Source organism: Carettochelys insculpta, chromosome 2, assembly GCF_033958435.1.
Source record: "Carettochelys insculpta isolate YL-2023 chromosome 2, ASM3395843v1, whole genome shotgun sequence".
NCBI classification, from domain to species: Eukaryota; Metazoa; Chordata; order Testudines; family Carettochelyidae; genus Carettochelys; species Carettochelys insculpta.
This window is the reverse complement of record NC_134138.1, coordinates 117,900,849-117,921,073: the sequence shown is the minus strand read 5'-3', so window position 1 is coordinate 117,921,073 and position 20,225 is coordinate 117,900,849. Positions and strand designations below refer to the sequence as shown.

At 46.1% G+C, this 20,225-nt stretch overlaps 1 protein-coding gene across 1 annotated transcript in view; it reads left to right on the top strand.

Moving 5' to 3' along the window:
- The window catches only part of E2F3 (E2F transcription factor 3), a 69,902-nt gene extending 60,503 nt beyond the window's left edge, over positions 1-9,399 (top strand). Inside the window, exons 5-7 of the mRNA XM_074985895.1 lie at positions 3,402-3,514; positions 5,546-5,684; positions 7,111-9,399. Coding sequence (XP_074841996.1) covers positions 3,402-3,514; positions 5,546-5,684; positions 7,111-7,376 — 518 coding nt within the window. The 3' untranslated portion in view covers positions 7,377-9,399. The remainder of the gene's footprint in view (positions 1-3,401; positions 3,515-5,545; positions 5,685-7,110) is intronic.
- The last annotated feature ends 10,826 nt before the right edge of the window (positions 9,400-20,225 follow it).

Below are 20,225 nucleotides of genomic sequence, written 5' to 3'. Positions count from 1 at the left end.
GTGGGAGGTTACTTATGTACATAATAACTACATCTTATATATATTGGCATTGTTATTTTTTAATATAGTCATATATATGGGAAGACATTCATATGTATATGGAGATAAAAAAACACGTACGAGCAATTGAACTTTAGGAAGACCAGGGCTGAACACGCTTTTGTTTGAAATTTCCTGTATTGGTTCCTATCCTTTAGATATTATGGGGATAAATGGTTCCTAAACACTCATGCTAAATGTATTTTAAATATGAGTTACTAGTTGTAGTAACAGCAGTGAGCTGAGCTCCCTTGTGCTGTATATTTAGCCCTGCACCGGCCATCGAGGAACCAGCACCAGCCAGTTCAAGGCTGACCCACGCCACCCTCACTTCAACGTGCTGCAGCTGGGGCTGCCTGCCTGTGGCCTGAACTCTGCCACAGGCAGGGCAGCGTGGCTCAGCTTTGGCACAGCTCTGGCCCGACCTGTTGCAGCTAGAGCTGCCCAGTGCCAGCCCAACTCTTTTGTGGTCAGGGCAATGTGAATGGCCAGGCCCTGGCCTGACTGCGGTGGCTAAGACCTGGGCTTGGACAGAGACCTCACCACCTGCCACAGTGGGAGTGGCCAGGTCCCAGAGTTCCCAGTCCTGAGGGCTCTCCTCCTCCACACACCTACATCCACTCTCTGCCCGAGCCTCACCCCGAACCGACACCCCCTACCAGAGACCTTGCGTCTCAGCCCTCTGTCCCAGTCCATAGCCCTTCAACCCCATCCCCATCCCAGAGCCCTCGCACTCCTGCAACCTAATCCTCTGCCTGCCTGAGCCACCTCCCACACTCAAAACCTCTTGGCCCTAACCTTGCCACATTAATGTTGTTATGGGCACCAATATGGAGGTGATGTGTCATTCCACTCAGGCGTGTCAGAACACTTGTTGTGAACTGCAGATTATCAGAGACGGTCCTTGGTCCTCCCAGGAGGGCAGGGGACTGGACTCAGTGACCTCTTGAGGTCCCTCCCGGTTCTATGAGATGTATATGTATATTTTTCGGTATTTATATAGCTCTGAAGAACAGGTTAATTCTAAAAGGTGTCATGGCTTTTAGCAGACTGCTCAGCCCTGGATGTACAATGTAGGTCTTTATTACATACTGTAGTTTATTTTGCAAAAGTTAACATTTGATATCAGTGCCATATTTCCTATCTTTAAAAAAAAACTATAATTATAGCATTTTTATGTCATGTCTTTGATGACTCTTTAATCATGACCATTGTGGAAACATCCACATTTTGAATGTATTTGATCAGTGAATTGATAGTCATGAAATGTATCGCGATATAAAACATCAGTGCTACTGTAAACTAAAGTCACCGTTCCTTCTAGGAGACACTGATGGGAGAACACAGAAATGCTAAACATGGGTCCAATCGTGACTTTGTTTCAGTAAAATCTGTAGGCTGCCATGGTGCAGACTGATAAAGAATTAATGTTACTCTCTGCTAATGTGGCTGAGTCGCTTGGTTTATTAGCTTCTCTTTTTTGCTCTTGAGCTCAGAGAATAGGCTGGTTTGCTTTTAACTTTTTTTTTTCCCTGAGGTGGTCTCTGGACACTGTTCAAATCCAGACTGGATGGGTTCTGTATTCTTGTACTGATGACACTAGAATAGGAGAGTAATGTCATTACCTTAGGTATATTTGGAATAAAATCAGCCTTAGTTGTTGTTGTTTCTCCAACAAAGGAAATTGCATTCTGACTTGTCAACTGTCCAGATGTAAACATCTTCATATCTTCTTGAAAACTTTAAAAGGGACTATGGAATCTCTGTCCCTTGACGTTTTTAAGTCCTGGCTGGGATGATTTAGATGGGGTTGATTCTGCTTTGGGTAGGGGGCTGGACTAGATGACCTAAGGTCCCTTCCAGCCCTACAATTCTATATGATTCTATGACTGGATGGCTTAGAAAATTGGTTAATGTGGTATAGGGCCTTGAACTTCTAGGACACCAGTTAAATTCCATTCCAAATCTCTTATGAAAGAAAGCTGATTTGATGCTTTTATTTAAGTTTGCATCTGATAAAAAACACTGTGCTCTGCCTTTATGGGAAGTCTCTGCAGAGAGCCAAAGAATTGGAACAGGCATGATGGCAGAACTCCCATCTCACTCCTACAGGTGTTCAATCCAAGTTAGTTTTCAGACATCCTGGTGGGATGGAGTTGGGGTAATTAGCACTGGTCCACAGTGGTCATAACTGAAAGTTCAGCTCCACTAAAATTCACACACTGTAGTAACTATCATCCTAAGTCTTCACTTTTTGCAGTGGAATGTGTGTGCTAAGTACTTCATAGCCAAAAATGAAAACCCTGAAGCAGTTGTATGCTGACGGTAGTTGTTTCCAGTGTCTTTTGTTGTGCTGGTTCTTGACAGTACTGAGTACCAGCAAGTCAGCAGCCCCACCCATGGGCTTGGCTGCAGGGGGTGATGGGGAGCTGGCTGAGTACTGGCTCCTGTTTGTTATTTATTCATTTATTTATTTATTTTTACAAAAAAGGCACTGGTTATTTCCCATACTGAGCACTGAATAACACTGAGATATCACAGTGTGGTGACTTGGCAAAACATATTACTGTTGACCATTGTAAAGTTCTATAGATAAACAGTGATCTTCACTTCCCAGTGCTTAAATATGACACTTTTTTATATGCACTAAATTAAAAAAAGTAAAACCAGTTTATTTATTTAATTTTCTTCCATTTGCAAAGGGGTATTAGATGAGAATGAGTTAAGCATTTTTATGCCACACAAAATGATGTGCACTATTTTATTACAATGTTTATAAAGTGAATGTTTGCCTGGAATACCTGAGATATAAAAACATAGAGTATATTGTCACAGTAATAAAAGAAAATGAGAGGTGCAACTCCTGGAGCAATAATTACCAGCAAGTTTGGGTGATTTGAATGTTAAATTTAAAGTGGTTACTGGAAGGAGCATGTGCATGTATCTGTATTTGGAAATTACTTTCAACTTCTCTTGCTGTTCCCAGTTCTATGTAACTTGCTTGTAAGTATGTTGACATTTTCTGCGTGTGTACATACACACACCAGGCGCTGGAAACAGCAGGAAGTGAAAATATCTTTTATTACTCCGAAATGGTCTTAGCTGTTGATAAATGCACAATCTTCGATGTTTTTTTGTTTGTATCTCAGTTGGTCCTCATTTGCCTGAAGTTTTGTGGCTACAAAGAATGGTTTTCAGTGTTGGGGAGAATTGTGCAATGACAATAGGGGTGAAGAGGACCAATACAGGGAGTAACTGGGAACAAAGTTTGTAAAATCAATAATTTTTGGCAGAAACATTTTTCTTTTAACATGAACATGCCTCACCTTTTGATTGGAAGGACTCCTTAGCACTGATTACATTAGCTTATGTTACCTATCAAGATATTCGAAAAATTAATGGCCTTAAAGACCAAACTGTTATAGTTGTGAAAGCGCCTCCAGAAACAAGACTTGAAGTGCCTGACCCAATGGAGGTATGAGCACCATAGTGTCTCTTTGTATCAGTGTATTTTGTTAATACAAATAGAGGATGTGTGTTTGTGCTTGACTGTACCATCTGAAATGCTTGTCTGAAGTTGGATGACGTTGATACAGCAAGGTTGCTACATTTGCGAGTTCAACATTTGCAAGTTCAGTTATTTGTGAGCACCTCACCTGGCAGAGCAACAACCACAAGAAAGAAGATGGCTTTAGCCGAGGCACTGAGCGAGGCAGCAGGACAACAAAGAGCAGCAGAAAGCTGTCTGTCTGCAGCATTTGCAGCCAGAGCTCCAAGTGGGAGTGCCAGTGGCTGCCGCTTCCCTGGGGCTCCAACGGGGGAGCGCTGGCTCCCCAGGGCTTGGAGGAGCCGCCCCTCCCCCCAACTCCCAACAGCCCCACCACTGGCTTCCTCCTCTTCGTCCAGCTGCTGCCCAGAGCTCCCCAGGAGCCCACCTAGTTCTTCTCCCCCAGCCAGGGTAAAATGGGATAAAATGGTTTTCGTGAAATTGAATATTTGTGAGGGTTCTCAACACCAAACTCTCCTGAATGTTGCAACCCTACTGTATGTCTTGAGTACTTTGGGGATATTGTCACAGATGATGAGAACTATATAACCCAAAATTGCCGTTTATGAACTTAGATACTAATATATTTCTCCACCTCCCCTGCAGTCTTGCACTTGTACCCTTTGATTCCTCATAGTATCAAGTTCAGCTCCCTTTTTAATGCAGAACATGATTAGCTTGAGGAAGGTTCTGTCTAATACTGCAGGAGATAACTTTAAAAAAAGAGAGGGTAGAAGCACATCATATGTGAATGTGCGAATGTCACTTGGCTTGCTAATAATGTACTGTAGCATTGACAAGCTCCACTTGCCTGAGGGAAGTGATATTTTTTTCATCTGTGGAGTTAATATTTGTGTTTTCCATCATAATAGGAAGGATAACTAACAAGGTACCTTTTCGCACACATGCACAAAATACCTAAACTGATGTAACGAAAGAGAAAAATACTATCATCTCAAGATGGAGTGGGAATTTTAACCTCACAAAAAATGGTTCCTACAGAATCAGTCAGGTATAAGACAGTGGCCTTTGCTTTGTTAAGAGGAACAAGATCAATACGCAGATGAAATAGCAGCTGAAAAACCGCTTTTTAAAATGTGAAAAGGCATCTCTGCCATCCTCTTTAAGTCAGAAACATTTAACTAAACTAAACCATAATACAGAATTCTGTGACTCTTGCCCTGTAAATCCCATCCTATCATAAAACAACAGGTTATAACTATTGTGACAAAGTATTAGGAGTCCACTTCTCTTTATATGTACCTCCCTACACAGAAATTGGTGAACTTCTGAGGCCTGATCTACACTGCAGATTTAGGTTGACTTAGGGTGGCTTACATCAACCTTGCTCCGTAAGTGTCTATACAAAAATGTCCTTGCTGCCGGTAAAAGTCACCCTCTGCACTGACCTAGTAATTCCACCTCTGCAAGAGCGGTAGTGTTAGGGTTGAGATAGATAGGTTGATGCAGCGTCTGTGTAACTGAGTTGCTTACATTGCCTGTTGCTACTCAGTGGCTAATGGCTCGGGCTGTCGGTGCCCCACAGTTGCCCACTTACCTAGGTGCAAGCACTTCCAATAAATACATGCATCACCTACAGGCGAAACACAGTGTGACCTAAACAGCTGATTTAATTACTGTGTTGGTTGTAGGTTGATCTGACTTAAGACAATTAAATTTTGTTGTGTAGACATGCCCCAAGTTTGGTACAAATAGGAGGGTAGGATTAAAGCTGTCTTCCTAACTCACTAGCAGAACCTTTCACAAGACAAAAATTAGCTGAAATGTAAACACAGGGCTGTGTGGAGTTTTTAATGCCTCTGATCATTATAGCAGAACTTAGTCTCAGCCAAAACATATCATATCATATCATATATATATATATATACAACCAGAAGATCATCATTGAAATGCTTGTTACTGCAGAACTTTGCTGAAATTTGAAATCTTCTCTGTTAGCAGAGTGCGTTGATACATTTATCTAGTACCCAAGGACCTATCGAGGTTTATCTCTGTCCAGAAGAGAATGACAGCCTCAGTCCTATGAAACCATGCAATCAGGACCACAATGGAAATATCCCAAAAACAATTTCCAAAGGTAAATTCTCTTTCTGTTATGATGCACAAGGTCTTCAGAGTTTAACATGGAAGTTTAACTAAAAGAAGTCATCTGAACAATTGTGTGGCTTATGGGTTGGGTTTTTTGTCTTAACCCAGGGAATGTAGAGTTTCTAGACTGCCCACAGTAAACCCTCGATTTTACTGATCCCGATTTAGTGGACTTCAGGAACAAAGAAAGTCCACCAGCTTCCCATTGTTCCCAAAGCCTGCTTAATCGGGCCTTGAAAAAGCCTAAAGCCTCCATCCATCCTCTCCCCCAGAAAAGTAAGGGACTTACCGGGCTGTCGTGGCTGAACCCTCCACAGAGGGCTGGACTGCCACCTGAGCTGCCATGTCTTCCTCCCACCAGGGGTTAGGCAAATACATGGGTAGGTGGCACACTCGCATACATGCCCCACACCTGATGGGAGAAGCATGTGGCAGCTCCAGTGGTGGTAGCAGCAGCAGGAAAGGTCCAGCCACGCGCCAGGAGGGTCCCAGCCCTGGCAGGAAAGCTCCAGCTGCAGTGCAGGTTTCCCCAGCCGCATGGCAACAGAGCCCCAGCTGTGGCAGTGGAGTTGGCATCTCCAGCTCCAGCCACTCCTCCAGTGGCTGTGGGTTCTTAGGTGAGTCCCAGGCATTTGGAGTGGTGGTGGGACTGGGGCACGGGTGGTGTAGTAAACCCTCAATTTAATGGCCTCTCAGCTTTAATGGACACCTCTCCCCCCATTAGTCCATTAAATTGAGGGGTTACTGTGTTAGAAAATATATTTCCCTTATTTGTCATTTATTTTTCAAGATTGGTATTCACGTGTGGTGTGAAACTATATATCCAAAGTGTATCCTTAGCATGGACAACATTGATAATATACCTAGTTTCTAAGCACTTGCTGACATAAAACAATAATCAACAAACATAATGTTTCTCATAATCAGAGGCAGAATTTTAAATTCACTTCTTCGCCTCTGCAGATAAACAGTGTTAGACGTTGATGATATTGTATAATTATTTAGAGAACCTAAATGTACTTATGCTACTAATATGCATACACTACTAAAACTTTAATACATTAATAACAGGCTTACTTAGTGAGTCCTATTGAATAATTTATATTTTTAATTGAATTTAATTGTAAATAATTGCTCACAGGTACTCTTTTCTGTAGCATGCTCTTGATAAAATGTTTAGTGAACTTTAAGCTGCTAGGATCCATTTGTTACTGGTGTTAGTGACATTTTGCCTGATAGGCTGTTTATTCCGTATAATCAGGTAGACATAAACAGAAAAAGAGGGCTATTTTTTATCTGTTTTGTGTTTAAATAACATACTGGGAAAAGGCTCTTTGCAGCCTCTAGTAACTTTATCTCAGTGATGCGTAATGTTTTAAATAGGATAAATTGCTTTCTATTTTCACATCTTCCAGATCTGGCTTCTTGTAACTCAGGACAAGGGGACTGCTCAGTAAATATGGCAAATCTCTCTCCATTGGCTTCTCCAACCAACCTTTTGCAGCAAACCGAGGACCAAATTCCCTCAAACTTCGAAGGGCCGTTTGTGAATTTGCTGCCACCTCTGCTTCAGGAAGATTACCTGCTAAGCCTTGGGGAAGATGAGGGCATCAGTGATCTCTTTGATGCTTATGATTTAGAAAAGCTTCCCTCACTGGTGGATGAATTTATATACAGCTGATTATATTTTGTTAATTATTTTCCACATAAACAGTTTTAAAATAATGGAACCAGAACTCCTGCTGTGATTCTGTGTTGTCCCCTCCATCCTTCCTACTCCTAAGAGTAGCATTACAGAGTCAACCAAAGACTCCTGAACAATGCTGACATTTTAATGATATACTTCCTAAAATAGTACGAACACAACAGTAGGCTCTTGCAACAAAGCCTTGTTTCTCCCTAGGTTCCAGTGCCTTGTGCGTCAAGGAGTGGCACAGCACACAGGCAGGTGATCCTAAATGGTTCCTCTTTCACCCCACCCACCATCCCCCAAATATCTGCTTACTGTATACAGTGGGCTTGTGGAGAAGGGCTCAATGAACTGGTTTAGTCACAAATAGCAATTTTTAAAATTGTATTTCAAGCTGTGCCTTCTGTGGAAAACGCATGTCTTCTGAGTCTCACAAGATGGATTGTACCTGAAGTAAATGTAAATAGGAAGTAATGCAAAAGTGTGAAATGGGATTCTTCAACTCTTCCTGGGAGTGTTTAAATTGCTCTCATGCTCCATTTGAGCATATGTGTCTCAGTATGAGGTCAGATACTGACGTCCTTATAAGTTTTTAATAAAAAAAAATCTTTCAATGTAGTGTGTATTACAAGTACGGACAAAGGATAAAGTCCTGCCACTTCTCATAGTAACCACAGATTTTTAAAATGCTCACATTTGTGTGTGAAAGTGTTTCTCTTTTTAAAACAGAACAAAAATGCACAGTTCAATTTTACTGCCCCCAGTGTGCACACTAAACCTGGTACGTAATTTTTTTGTGGTACTAAGTGGGGCTTTGTGTTAAGTGCCTACTAGATATGCACTGTGTTTTTCTCTCTGTGGAAAATAATTTATACCAAGCTTTCTTCAGTATACCATATTTATGTCAGCGGGTAAGCTGTCTCTGCTTCCATCTTCTATAATTCTCCTTGCCAGCAACACAGAGCTTTTTTCCCCAAAGCAAGAACTACATAACTGTAAGTACCACATTAAGTGAACTATGTTTATTTTTTCAAATTCTTTGGTAGTATAGTAAAGCACCAATATTTATTTTTTGAAAGTGAGAGGAATTCTAATGTCTTAAATATACCTTCTGGTTTTGTTTAAAATGTTGCCACTTTATGGGCTAAATGTTGGTTTAGATGATGCACCACATAACCTTTTGTTTGTTTGTTTGCATTACTGTCATGATTATCTGACACAGGTAGTAAATTAATAATATTTTGTATTGTAGTTTGAATATTATGTATGCAGGTTTTCTGGTACCGTTGAGTTGCTGCTATAAAAGCTCACACATGAAATGGCTAAAAGTAACAGTACTAGAATAAGAAATATATGATTGAGTGAGCCTTAGAATATAACAATGCATAAAGTGCAACACATTAAGAACTGTTAAACAGTGTTAAGTGTGTGTTTATATGTACAAATGTGTGCATAGTTCATTAAGTGGTTATATTTAAGTTGATATATGTTCTGTACTCACACTTTAGTTACCTACCAGATTTGTACAATAGGAATTAATTTGTAAGCACTGCCAGAATAGATTCTAGCTTGTGTGTAATTTTTAACATTTTTTTTGTTTACCTAACGTGGATCTGTAAATAAAATTACAGTATTTAAATTTTAGTCTTGTGGAAGGGAAAGAAAAGTTGTGTAAGCATGACATTTTCTGAAAGCAAAGGGGGCACTTTTTTGGGATGGATAAAATTAAGACTAATAGATTATATTATTGTCTTTTTTGTTATACTGTTTTATGTAAATTAAATACTTGTCCCAGTGTGTGTGGGCAAAATACTAATCTAATTTCGCTTTTCATTATATTGCTAGCTGAGAGGGAGAAAAAAACCTGTAAAATAATGTGTTTTAAAAAAAAAGCTTTTATGAGTTTTGTAAATAGGTTTATTAAAAGGGTGATCTGTTCTCTAGCTGTGATCTTACCACTTTAAATGGATGTAATTTGAATAAATTTTGTATGGTAATGTATCAATAAAAGGAATTTTTTAAAGAGTTTAGATTTGTATGCCGGTGTTTATTTTTGAATATTTTTTTAATTCTTGTTACTCTTGGTACTTTCAGATCAGTATAATGTTTCATAAAGAGATGCTTCATCTGATACAGCTGTTGCTGTTTCTTCTTTTTTATTTAATGAGAGAAACTTCTGTTTATGTAGAATTGCTCATTAGTCAGTCAGGTTTTACTATTCAACACCACCACTATTGCAATAAATTACTTATCTATTTAGTGCTGACAGTATGCTCAGAATTGTACAAGACAATAAAATAGACACTCGTAACTATCTAAAGAAAAGTCATGCAGACAGGATGTCACACACTAGGAAATTGAATGATTGGATAACAAAGCTTTATTTAACTTTAAGCATTATGAATTCCTATTTATGGGCTTCACAGAAGAAGTGGCATGAGTATACAGTGGTAGGTTAAGGAACTGAGGGGAAGATTCCCCATTTGAAATCAAGATTAATTACATTCAAGACACTGAGGGATGTCTACAGTACAATGCAAACTTAGGGTTAGTAGAACTCAAGTTAGCAGACCCAGGGTTTGTTAACCTATGACTTGAATCTCTGTGTTCACTTGTATCCTTAGTTATGAATTGTTGAAGCCTCGGTCACAACCTGGGGCTCCAACATCTCCACTGTCTGATGCAGGCTTAAATCCAACCACATGGATCCCAGACTTCCTAGCACCCTTTCAGAGTGTGATCACTACAGCTCTTTGTTCATTCCTCCGGTGTCCTAAGAGCCCAGGTCTAAGCTTTGGGTTAGCAAGATTTGTGTCTAGACAGAAAGGGACTGAGCCTGAGTTCAAATACTGGGCCTACACTGAAGTGTAGACATATGCTGGAGAGACACTGCCACAAGAACAGCAAAACGTAGAAAAGAATTAGGCTATCCCTAATCAAGGATGTCTGGATTATAGACCTGCACCCAGACAATTGATGGATATGCTCCTATGCTAAGGGTCTACCTGTGTAAAACAGGTCTTTCTTGCCTTCCTTTCTGATATTCCCACATGGTGGGCAAAGATGGAAAACTGAGCTTATTTGCAACGGGAGAGTGCCTCATTGACCAAAAGAGATTGCTGACAACCATGAACAGAACTGAATATTCTTCTTCGAGTGTCCCCGTGGGTGCTCCACCATAGGTGACGGCTTGGCCGGCGCCGCAGATCGGATCTTCCAAGCAGTCTCTGCCGGACCGCGCATGCGCCGGTACGCGCCGCTCCCTGGCGCGCTCCTGGCCACGTGCGCGATCCGGTCCCCGCCAGTTCCTCTCAACCGCCGTCGGCTGCAGACGGAATCCGACTAGGCTAAAGCCACATAGCGTATTCAACGACTTTATTTGTTTTTCTCTTTAAAGTTTTTCAGTTCTTAGGATACCATAAGTAACCGGTTGTTATTTTGCAAAAAAAAAAAAAAACAAAAAAAAAAACAAACAACAAACAAGCTACGGAGGGACAGCTCAAGCCAGTCCCAGTAACCAGCGCCGGAGGCCGGGAGCTAGGGCCATCAGCCCTCCTGCGGAGGCAGGCCATCGGACGGGGAAACAGCACAAAGAAGTGCTAAGTACCCACAAGCAAACTCAAAGACTCACCAACAATGTCCTCCTCAGGCTTTAAAAAATGTGAGTCCTGCCGAGAGGCGATGCCAGTGTCCGATGGGCACAGTCTATGCATAAGGTGCCTGGGGGAGTCCCATGTGGCACAAAAATGCGCCTTCTGTGCAAAGTTAACGACCAGAGCACGGAGAGACAGGGAGATGAGAATTAAACTGCTGCTTCTTGACAAGGCCCTCCAGCCAGACGTGCCGGAGCGGCCGCAGCAGGAGGGACCCTCCGGGGCCCTTAGAAGGAAAGCTGCCTCCCTCACTCCATCAGCGCAAAAACGGAGGAAAGTTTCTCCAACCCGATCCCTGCCGGCAGCAACAGTGAGCGGGACGGGAGGAGCGAGCAGCCCCCAGCCGCAGCAACAGCTGATCGGCGGCGGCACGGAGAGCCACGTGGAAGCGGCTCAGCCTCCGATGATCAGCCAGCCGCCCCGCACCGCAGGCAGGGCGGCGGCTAAGCAAGCGCCGGTACCAGCGGCACCGCAGGCAGCGGCACCGATCCCCGGGGAACCGGCGGTGCAGGGCGCGCAGGCACGTAGCCTGCAGGCGCACAAGGACTCCGCACGTGTGGCACCGCCCTCGAGCGTGCCTAGCACGGTGCCGACGGGGCCGGGATCCCCCGCCCATCAGGGGGCGGAGTTACCTCCTCAAGGGAGGGGGAAGGCTGCACACAAGAGGAGGCATTGCAGCCCCTCTCCAGACAGGGCTGTGGAGCTCTTCTCTCACAGCCCTCCGCTCATGTTGCAGACTCCAACCAGAAGGCAGGGGCCCCCCCTAGCCTACCCGGAGCCCCCTTCTCCTTTCCTGCAATCAGCCTCCCCATGGCTGGCACCACCCTCGCCCTTCCTGGGATTTGAATCGCTGGACTATTATGCAAAATCGCTCTCTCCAGTGTCTCGACAATCCCCCTCTCCCAGACACACAGGGTACGTGCAAAGGGAATGGTCAAGGTCACCTTCCCAGGAACAGTGCCTATACTACCATGGTCGTCCCTTCCACGCGGGGCATGGACACCATCGGCAATCTACCAGGGAGAGATCCCCACATATTACCTCGTACCCCCGAGGGCAATCGCGATCGGGGACGGAGACTCAAGCATCCCAGGGGGGGCTGGCCGTGGACCCACGAGATTTTCCCTCGCAAACCTCCAGCGAGAGGGCGCACCATCACCATCAAGAACCGGAAGGGTCCAAAGAAATGTACCCCAGCGGTTCCTCGTTTTCCTCCCCGGATGAGGCCACGGCCTTAGGGGACGTCCATCCCAAGGACGATCTCAAACAGTTTCAGGAGCTGTTTAAGAGGGTAGCTTTCACGCAAGGCATCCAGACAGCACAAGTGCAAGAGAAACATCATAAGCTCCTTAAAAATTTGAGCTCCCCGGCCTCCTCCAGAGTAGCAATCCCGCTTGATGAAGCGATCTTGGAGTCCGCCACTACCATATGGCAGACCCCGGCAACTATTCCGCCTGTCCAAAAGAGAGCGGATAAGAAATACTTCGTGCCGGCGAAGGGCATGGAGTTCTTGTTTAGCCACCCCCAGCCAAACTCCTTGGTGGTGGAGTCCTCGCAGCAAAGATTAAAAACATCTCAATTTAAAACAGGGGGAATGGACAAAGATGCCAAGAAGCTAGAGCTGTTCGGCAGAAAGGTCTACTCCTCCTCCACTTTAACCTTGCGAATGGCAAATTATGCAGCGCACTTGGCGAACCATAATTTCGACAACTATGCCAGATTAACTTCCCTCATGGACTCGCTTCCAGAGGACAAAAAGCCGGTCCTCAAGGCCATAGTGCAAGAGGGCTACGCGGCTGCGAGGATGGAAGTTCAGATTGCTTTGGACGTTGCGGACACGGCAGCACGTTCCACAGCAACTGCAGTGGTGATGCGACGGGAGTCCTGGCTCCAGACCTCGGGCATACCGAGAGATCTGCAGGCGAAGATAATCGACCTTCCCTTCGACTTGCAGAAGCTGTTTGCTGAATCAACTGACTCGGTCCTTCATTCCAGTAAAGACTCAAGAGCCACACTCAGGACCCTGGGGATTTACACCCCTCCATACTCAAAGAAAAGGTACTACCCACAGCAAAGGCGGTACCAATACCAGCAACAGCGCCCCCAGTATCACAGGGGTTACGAGCAAGGGCGGCATCAGCAGCACCAGCAGGACAGAACCCCCAGGCGACGCTCACAACAGGGCCGTACGTCCTCGGGGCGGGGCCAAAGGCCACAAGTTTGACATACAAATCCAGGGCTGCGCCATCACCACCATTGCACAAGATCATCCGAAACGACTTTTTCACCATCGCCTCCGACCATTCTACGACCAGTGGCAAAGGATCACCACAGACAAATGGGTGCTGGAGATCATAGCCACGGGGTACGCGATTCCCTTCCAGTCGCTCCCGCCGCCGCGACCCCCGCCCAAGCCCCACCCCCAGGAGGCCTCCCATGTAGCCAGGCTCAGGCAGGAGGTGGCCCACCTAGAGTTCATAGGGGCGGTGGAAAAGGTGCCGGAGCAACTGCAAGGGAAAGGGTTCTACTCTCGGTATTTCCTGACGGAGAAAAAGACAGGAGGCTGGAGGCCCATCTTAGACCTTCGTGGCCTCAACAGGTATCTGCGCAAGCAACGTTTTCGGATGATCACTATTGCCTCCATCCTTACAGCACTGGACGATGGAGACTGGTTCGCAGCCCTCGATCTACAAGACGCGTACTTCCACATAACCATTCATCCGGCTCACCGACGTTTTCTCCGGTTCATGGTGGGCAACGAACACTTCCAATACAAGGTCCTACCGTTTGGCCTTTCCTCGGCCCCCAGAGTCTTCACCAAGACCTTGGCAGTGGTGTCAGCCTACCTGCACAGACAGGGGGTGTTTATTTTCCCGTATCTGGACGACTGCCTGCTCAAAGGGACCTCGAAAAGGGAGGTTCTCCGCATGATACGCGTCACAGCAAACACGTTCTCCGCACTTGGCCTGGTTATCAATATGGCAAAATCAAAGATAGACCCCTCACAGGACATAGAGTTCATAGGGGCTCGCATAAACTCAGTCTCGGCGAGAGTATACCTTCCAGAGGCTCGCTTTCGAGCCATCGGTTCCCTCGTGCAGGTCATCACCTTCAGCCCTACGGTGCCGGTCTTGACGTGCTTGCAGCTGCTGGGCCACATGGCAGCGGCTACGTTTGTGGTACAGAACGCCAGGTTGCACATGCGCGGCATGCAACATTGGCTGGCAAGTGTATACAAGCCGGCAGTACACACCGTTCACAGGGTGGTGTCGCCCCCACCTGGGGTGCGCGAATCCCTGCAATGGTGGGTAAACCCCGGGAACTTGCTAACAGGGGTACCCTTCCATCAGCCGCAAATATCGGTTTTCCTCACTACGGATGCCTCCCTCATAGGGTGGGGAGCGCACATGGGCGAAGAGGTGGCTCAAGGACTGTGGTCACCCACGGAACAGTCTCTGCATATCAATGTTTTAGAGCTCAGAGCAGTGTTCAACGCCTGCAAACATTTTCGAGACCGTATACAAGGCAAAGTCGTCGGGATCAGTACAGACAATACCTCCACCATGTTTTACATAAACAGGCAAGGAGGAGCTTGATCCCGTACCTTATGCGCGGAAGCAATCCGCCTATGGAACTGGTGCATCGCCCACGATATAATCCTGAGAGCCTCCTACTTGCCGGGCACGCACAACGTGAAGGCAGACCAGTTGAGCAGACGTTTTGCGCTCACCCACGAGTGGCAGATCCGTCCCGATCTACTACGGCCTATTTTCCACGCATGGGGGTTTCCCCAAATAGATCTGTTTGCCACTCAGCACAACAAACAGTGCCCACGATTCTCCTCCAGAGCAGGGCTGGGCCGGGGGTCCCTGGGGGACGCGTTCGCGATCCCGTGGGGAGGCCCCCTGCTTTACGCGTTTCCCCCCGCAGTGCTGATCCACAAGGTTCTGCAAAAGGCCAGGAGAGACAAGGCTCGGATGATCCTGATAGTCCCAACATGGGATCGCCAACCATGGTTCCCCCTACTCCTGCGCCTGTCGGACCGCCCACCGATGCCTCTTCCGGTGGCGCCGGACCTGCTCACGCAAGCCCAGGGGTCCATAGTGCATCCGCACCCCCAAAGCCTGCGACTGCAAGCGTGGCTAATCCATGGCTCAGTTCCCTAGAGAGCACATGCACAGTGGAAGTACAGCAAGTCCTAGAAAGTAGCAGGAGGACTTCCACTAGGAAAACCTACAAACAAAAATGGACTCGCTTCATGGCTTGGTGTTCTACCAAGCAGCTGGCCCCCCTTTCGGTGCCTATACCTACAATTCTAGAGTATTTACTGGACCTCAAGAGAGCAGGACTCTCGCTATCCTCGTTAAAGGTCCACCTGGCCGCCATCTCGGCGTTCAGACATGAGGAGGGAGGGCACACGGTGTTCGCCCACCCTATGGTTACCAGGTTCCTCAAAGGGTTGGTAAACCTATACCCCCCTCGGAAACCGATTCCACCTTCGTGGAGCTTGGACCTGGTGCTTACCACACTCATGGGACCACCGTTCGAGCCCTTGGCCACGGTTCCCCTTCGCCTCCTTACAGTAAAGACGACCTTTCTTCTTGCAATTACGTCAGCCCGTCGGGTGAGCGAGCTTGCGGCAGTCATGGCAACGCCACCCTGCACTGTCTTTTCCAAGGAGGCGGTAACCATACGGCTGCATCCAGCCTTTGTTCCCAAAGTTTCTTCCGAGTTTCACATCAATGAACCTATTGTTCTACCCTCGTTCTATCCAAAGCCTCATAACTCCAGCGAAGAGGCGCGCCTACACCTCCTGGATGTGAGGAGGGCGCTAGCCTTCTACGTAGACAGGACCAAGTCCTTCCGAAAAACGGATAGACTCCTGGTCTCCCTCGCTCCCAAATCTAAAGGAGAAGGTCTCTCATCGCAGAGAATCTCAAAGCACATTGTATCCTGCATAAAAATGTGCTACGAGCTCAGAAAGACTCCTTTGTCGGCCACTCCCAGGGCTCATTCCACCAGGGCGGTGGCAGCATCAACAGCCTTTTTCAAGGGCGTTGCATTGAAAGACATTTGCAGAGCGGCGACCTGGTCATCCTACGACACGTTCGCCAAACATTACGCCCTTCACAGGGTATTCCAAGAGGATACCCGTCTCTCTGCAGCGGTCCTCTCGGGGACCAGCTGCACATAATCCGATTACCCACCACCTATCTGGGTTACTGCTGGGTAGTCACCTATGGTGGAGCACCCACGGGGACACTCGAAGAAGAAAGAGAAGTTACTCACCGTAGTAACGGTGGTTCTTCGAGATGTGTCCCCGTGGGTGCTCCACTTCCCGCCCATCCTCCCCGCTTCGGATCTCTGTTAGTGTTTTGCAGGGGCAACCGAGGCGGTTGGTCGAGGAACTGGCGGGGACCGGATCGCGCACGTGGCCAGGAGCGCGCCAGGGAGCGGCGCGTACCGGCGCATGCGCGGTCCGGCAGAGACTGCTTGGAAGATCCGATCTGCGGCGCCGGCCAAGCCGTCACCTATGGTGGAGCACCCACGGGGACACATCTCGAAGAACCACCGTTACTACGGTGAGTAACTTCTCTTTCCTGATAATGGCCAACTGTTTAAATGGAGGAAGGGTTCTTTCATTTCTTCTGTGTAAGGGTTTAGGGTACGAGCATCCTCCATTGCTTACAGCAGTTTATGAATACTACATCTGCAGGAGGTAGCAGTTTCCAGTGTCTCATAATCTTCAAATTCTAATAATAATCTTGCTGATTCAGAGATACATTATCTCAGAGAGAGGCCAGAAGTACCTAACCCTAATCCTTCAGAAACATCACAAGTCACAGCAAGCAGGAGAAACTGTGTTCCTAACCTCAGCACTCAAAACGAAAGGCTCCTCAGATCTCAGAGGGTAATTGGGAGAAGCAGTTAATCCAGTTAACAGTTACATCAACACTTTCCTGCTTGAGGCTGTTAATCATGTGTTTCTCTCCTTCCTGGACTCCGATGTCTATGTTCCCTTCTGTGCACTCCATGTTAGAGCCCTAGATGAGGGCGACAAAAGGGGAAAAACAGATGTCAGATGGAGATGCTATTTTATGTCCCTGAGTGCCATTGCTGTAACAGGAGAGCAAGTGCACAAATCCTGCTTCAAGTGGGGGTTGTTGGTCTGAAAATGTTAAGCAAAATTGCAACTAAGGTTGTTAATGTACTGGAAGCAAGGTTTGTGCTTCACTGTGTCTGGTGCAGCAAGATTTGAGAGATTTACAATGTACTATAAAAGCACTGCTTTTGCCTTTTTTCAACTATCTGCTGCACCCCAATCCTGGAAAGTAAACTAACAAAATTTCAAAACTGGAAAAGGCCACTATTGTAATAAACAGAAAACTAAAAATCCAGAATTCAGATTCAACTTGGTAGATGAATTTGAAAACATTTCTATAATGGCCTGAATTCATGTTCTCATTTAAAAGCCAGTGATCCACTGACGATTTATTTGCAGTGTTAGATGAAGATCTAGCATTCTTCTTGCGGGAATCACTCTGATATTATGTGTCAAAGCAATCATTTTAAAATGTTTTTACCAGGACCTGGGACAACTTTTGCAGGATCTGAATCTGAATGTTTCAACTGTGTTCTTTAACCAAGGTGTCTTTGTGTGCTGAAACACCCATGCAACTGAAACTCTGGAAACCCATTCTCAAACCTCCATTGGGATACCTCTGCAACCTAGTCATTAAGCTGCCCCACTTATTGCCTCTGAGTATGGCTAAGATTTCTGAAACTAGTGCCTGAATTTTTAAAAATGCCCAGGGTTATAACAGACTTAAGTAGCATACAGTCCAAACACTGGCATTAATGCTTTGTTTCTGAAATCCAGTCATAAAGCTTTCCTAGGGTCTACTTCACTGTCAACTGCTAATGTTTGATCACTAAATTTGAAGTCTTGTTCTTTCTAAGTCCGTGGTGTCCAATACATTTGCCACTCACAACATGTGAACAGGACACCATGGTGTGGCGATTCCAGGTCTGCAACCTCATGCGGCTCCTCTTAGAGCCGCACATGGGGAGCGCTGTCTGCCTGCTCCACACACGCACGCCACACTCCGTGGGAGAAGCATGCAGTGGCCCCAGCGGCTGCTCTGGCCTCTGGTGGCTCCAGCGAGTTGCTGGCATTGATTTAGAATGCTGAGGGTGCCAGGTTCTGGGGGAAGGCATTTGGGAGGGGGCTGGGGGTGCCTGGCTCTGGGGGAGAGGAAGGTCATGTAATTAGAGTGGAGGGGGAACCTGGTTCTGAGGTGGGGGGAGGGCATTTTAGAGTAGGGGGGCCTGTGGAAAATATGGAAGGACTACAACCACAAGTGTGGTGATCTTTCAATTCCTAGTGGACACTGCTGTTAAGTCAATTGCACACTGACATTCCCTGAGCTACCAAGGAGCAATAAATAAATTTTAGCAGCTGTTCCTGGTATCCCATTGACTTAGCAATAAAGGTCTTGGTTCTGATCACAAGCCTTTGGGCGACATTGTTCCCCAGCACCCCAGTGCTTTAGTCCTGCAACCTATTCTGTTGCAATACCAGGGAGACCTTGGACTGTTGTTCTTCATGTGGGCACATCACGCTATCTGCTGTAGGAATAGGTCCCTCAGGAGGCACTTAACTGAACCTGAGTACTCAAGTAGCCATAATGTGCTATCCTCGGTGCTCCAAGTCAGAAGGTTGCCAAGCCCCCATCCCCTGAAGCTGGTGGCTGCAGAGCCCTCATTCCCAGTGCCCCACAGTGACGTGGCAGGCAGCATCACCTCTGACATGAGACAGCAACCCCCACAGTCTGGTGTTCCATATTTGCCACAGGGCAACGTGGTCATCCTACTTAACTGGTAAATCTGGGATTCTCAACTGAGATGAATACCACCACGTTCTCAGAATTCTCAGTGTGTCAGTGCTATTGTTATGCCACAGAACAGGCTAAATGCCATCTATAAGATGGCATTTCCAGACAGTCTCCTTATTACCAGTGTCCAAGCCCCTTCTTTCCAGTTCAGAGTCAAACAAGACTCATGTTATTGACAAACTCCCCTTTCCTTTCACTGGTATTGGGAATTCCTCTCCATTTCCTCTGATTCCATTGGTTCAGGTCAGAAATATGTGCAAGTCAATTGAAATGAAGCAAAACTAGGTCTTGGTTGGTTTGTTCAAACATCCTAAGTCTGATGTTCACTCCATTTTCTAGATTATAGGGTATTTGTCTTTAGAGTGGGGTAAAATTCTCCATCTGATCCTGATTCGTCTCAGATGGACACTTGACACTTCAATTGCTACTATATTTAATGGGGCCATGTTTAAAAGATCTAGTGGTTTCTAACAAAACCAAGGAGTTTTTGACTAACCATGCTCCTCTCACTTTAAGCATTTCCATCTTACACTTCAAACAGTCCCGTGCTAATAGGTCTTCTGGGTTGCATCGCTTGCAACATCAGCTTCTTCTATCGTATGCTTGAGGCCAAAAATCCTCATTCACCTTGCAACACTTTAGCGTTCAGAAGGATTGTTGCATGTACCACTATGCCTGCTTGAGACAACTGCTTTGCCTTCATGGATTCGCCAAAGGAATGTGTGTTTCTTTGTTACAGTACATACTAGGTTGTGCTGTGAGAGCCATGGTGTTGGAGGTATTCATTTACCTGACTAGTGAATATTTCCTGAAGTGTACACGCCGCTTTTCATTTAAGGTCAGAGTCTTATTTCACAAAGCTCTTGGGATCTCTGGTCTGCTAATTCTCAGAATATCATCTGTACTGTAGCACTGGGCTCTGTACCTTTAACTAATGTAGCTTCGGTGACAGAAAGTCTGTCAGAACGGAGCTGCAGAAGCCCACGTGCAGTTTTGGAGAGGCAACTGGAACTGGTAACTGAATAAAGAGTGTATCTTCTTCAAGTGTTTGCTCATGTCCATTCCACAGTCGGTGTGTGTACTCGCCACATGCATTGGTGCCAGAATTTTTTCCCTCAGCAGTACCAGTAGGAAGCGGTGTGCTCCCTCTCCTCCTCAGTTCCTTGCTGCCAGTGATGGTGCGTCAGAATCGCTGTGGGAGAGTGAAATTGTGGTCACTTTCAATATTCTCTTGAATATTGCAGCTGATGCTTGTTTGGGCAATTTTGCCATCCTTGTTCACCTAGAATCCT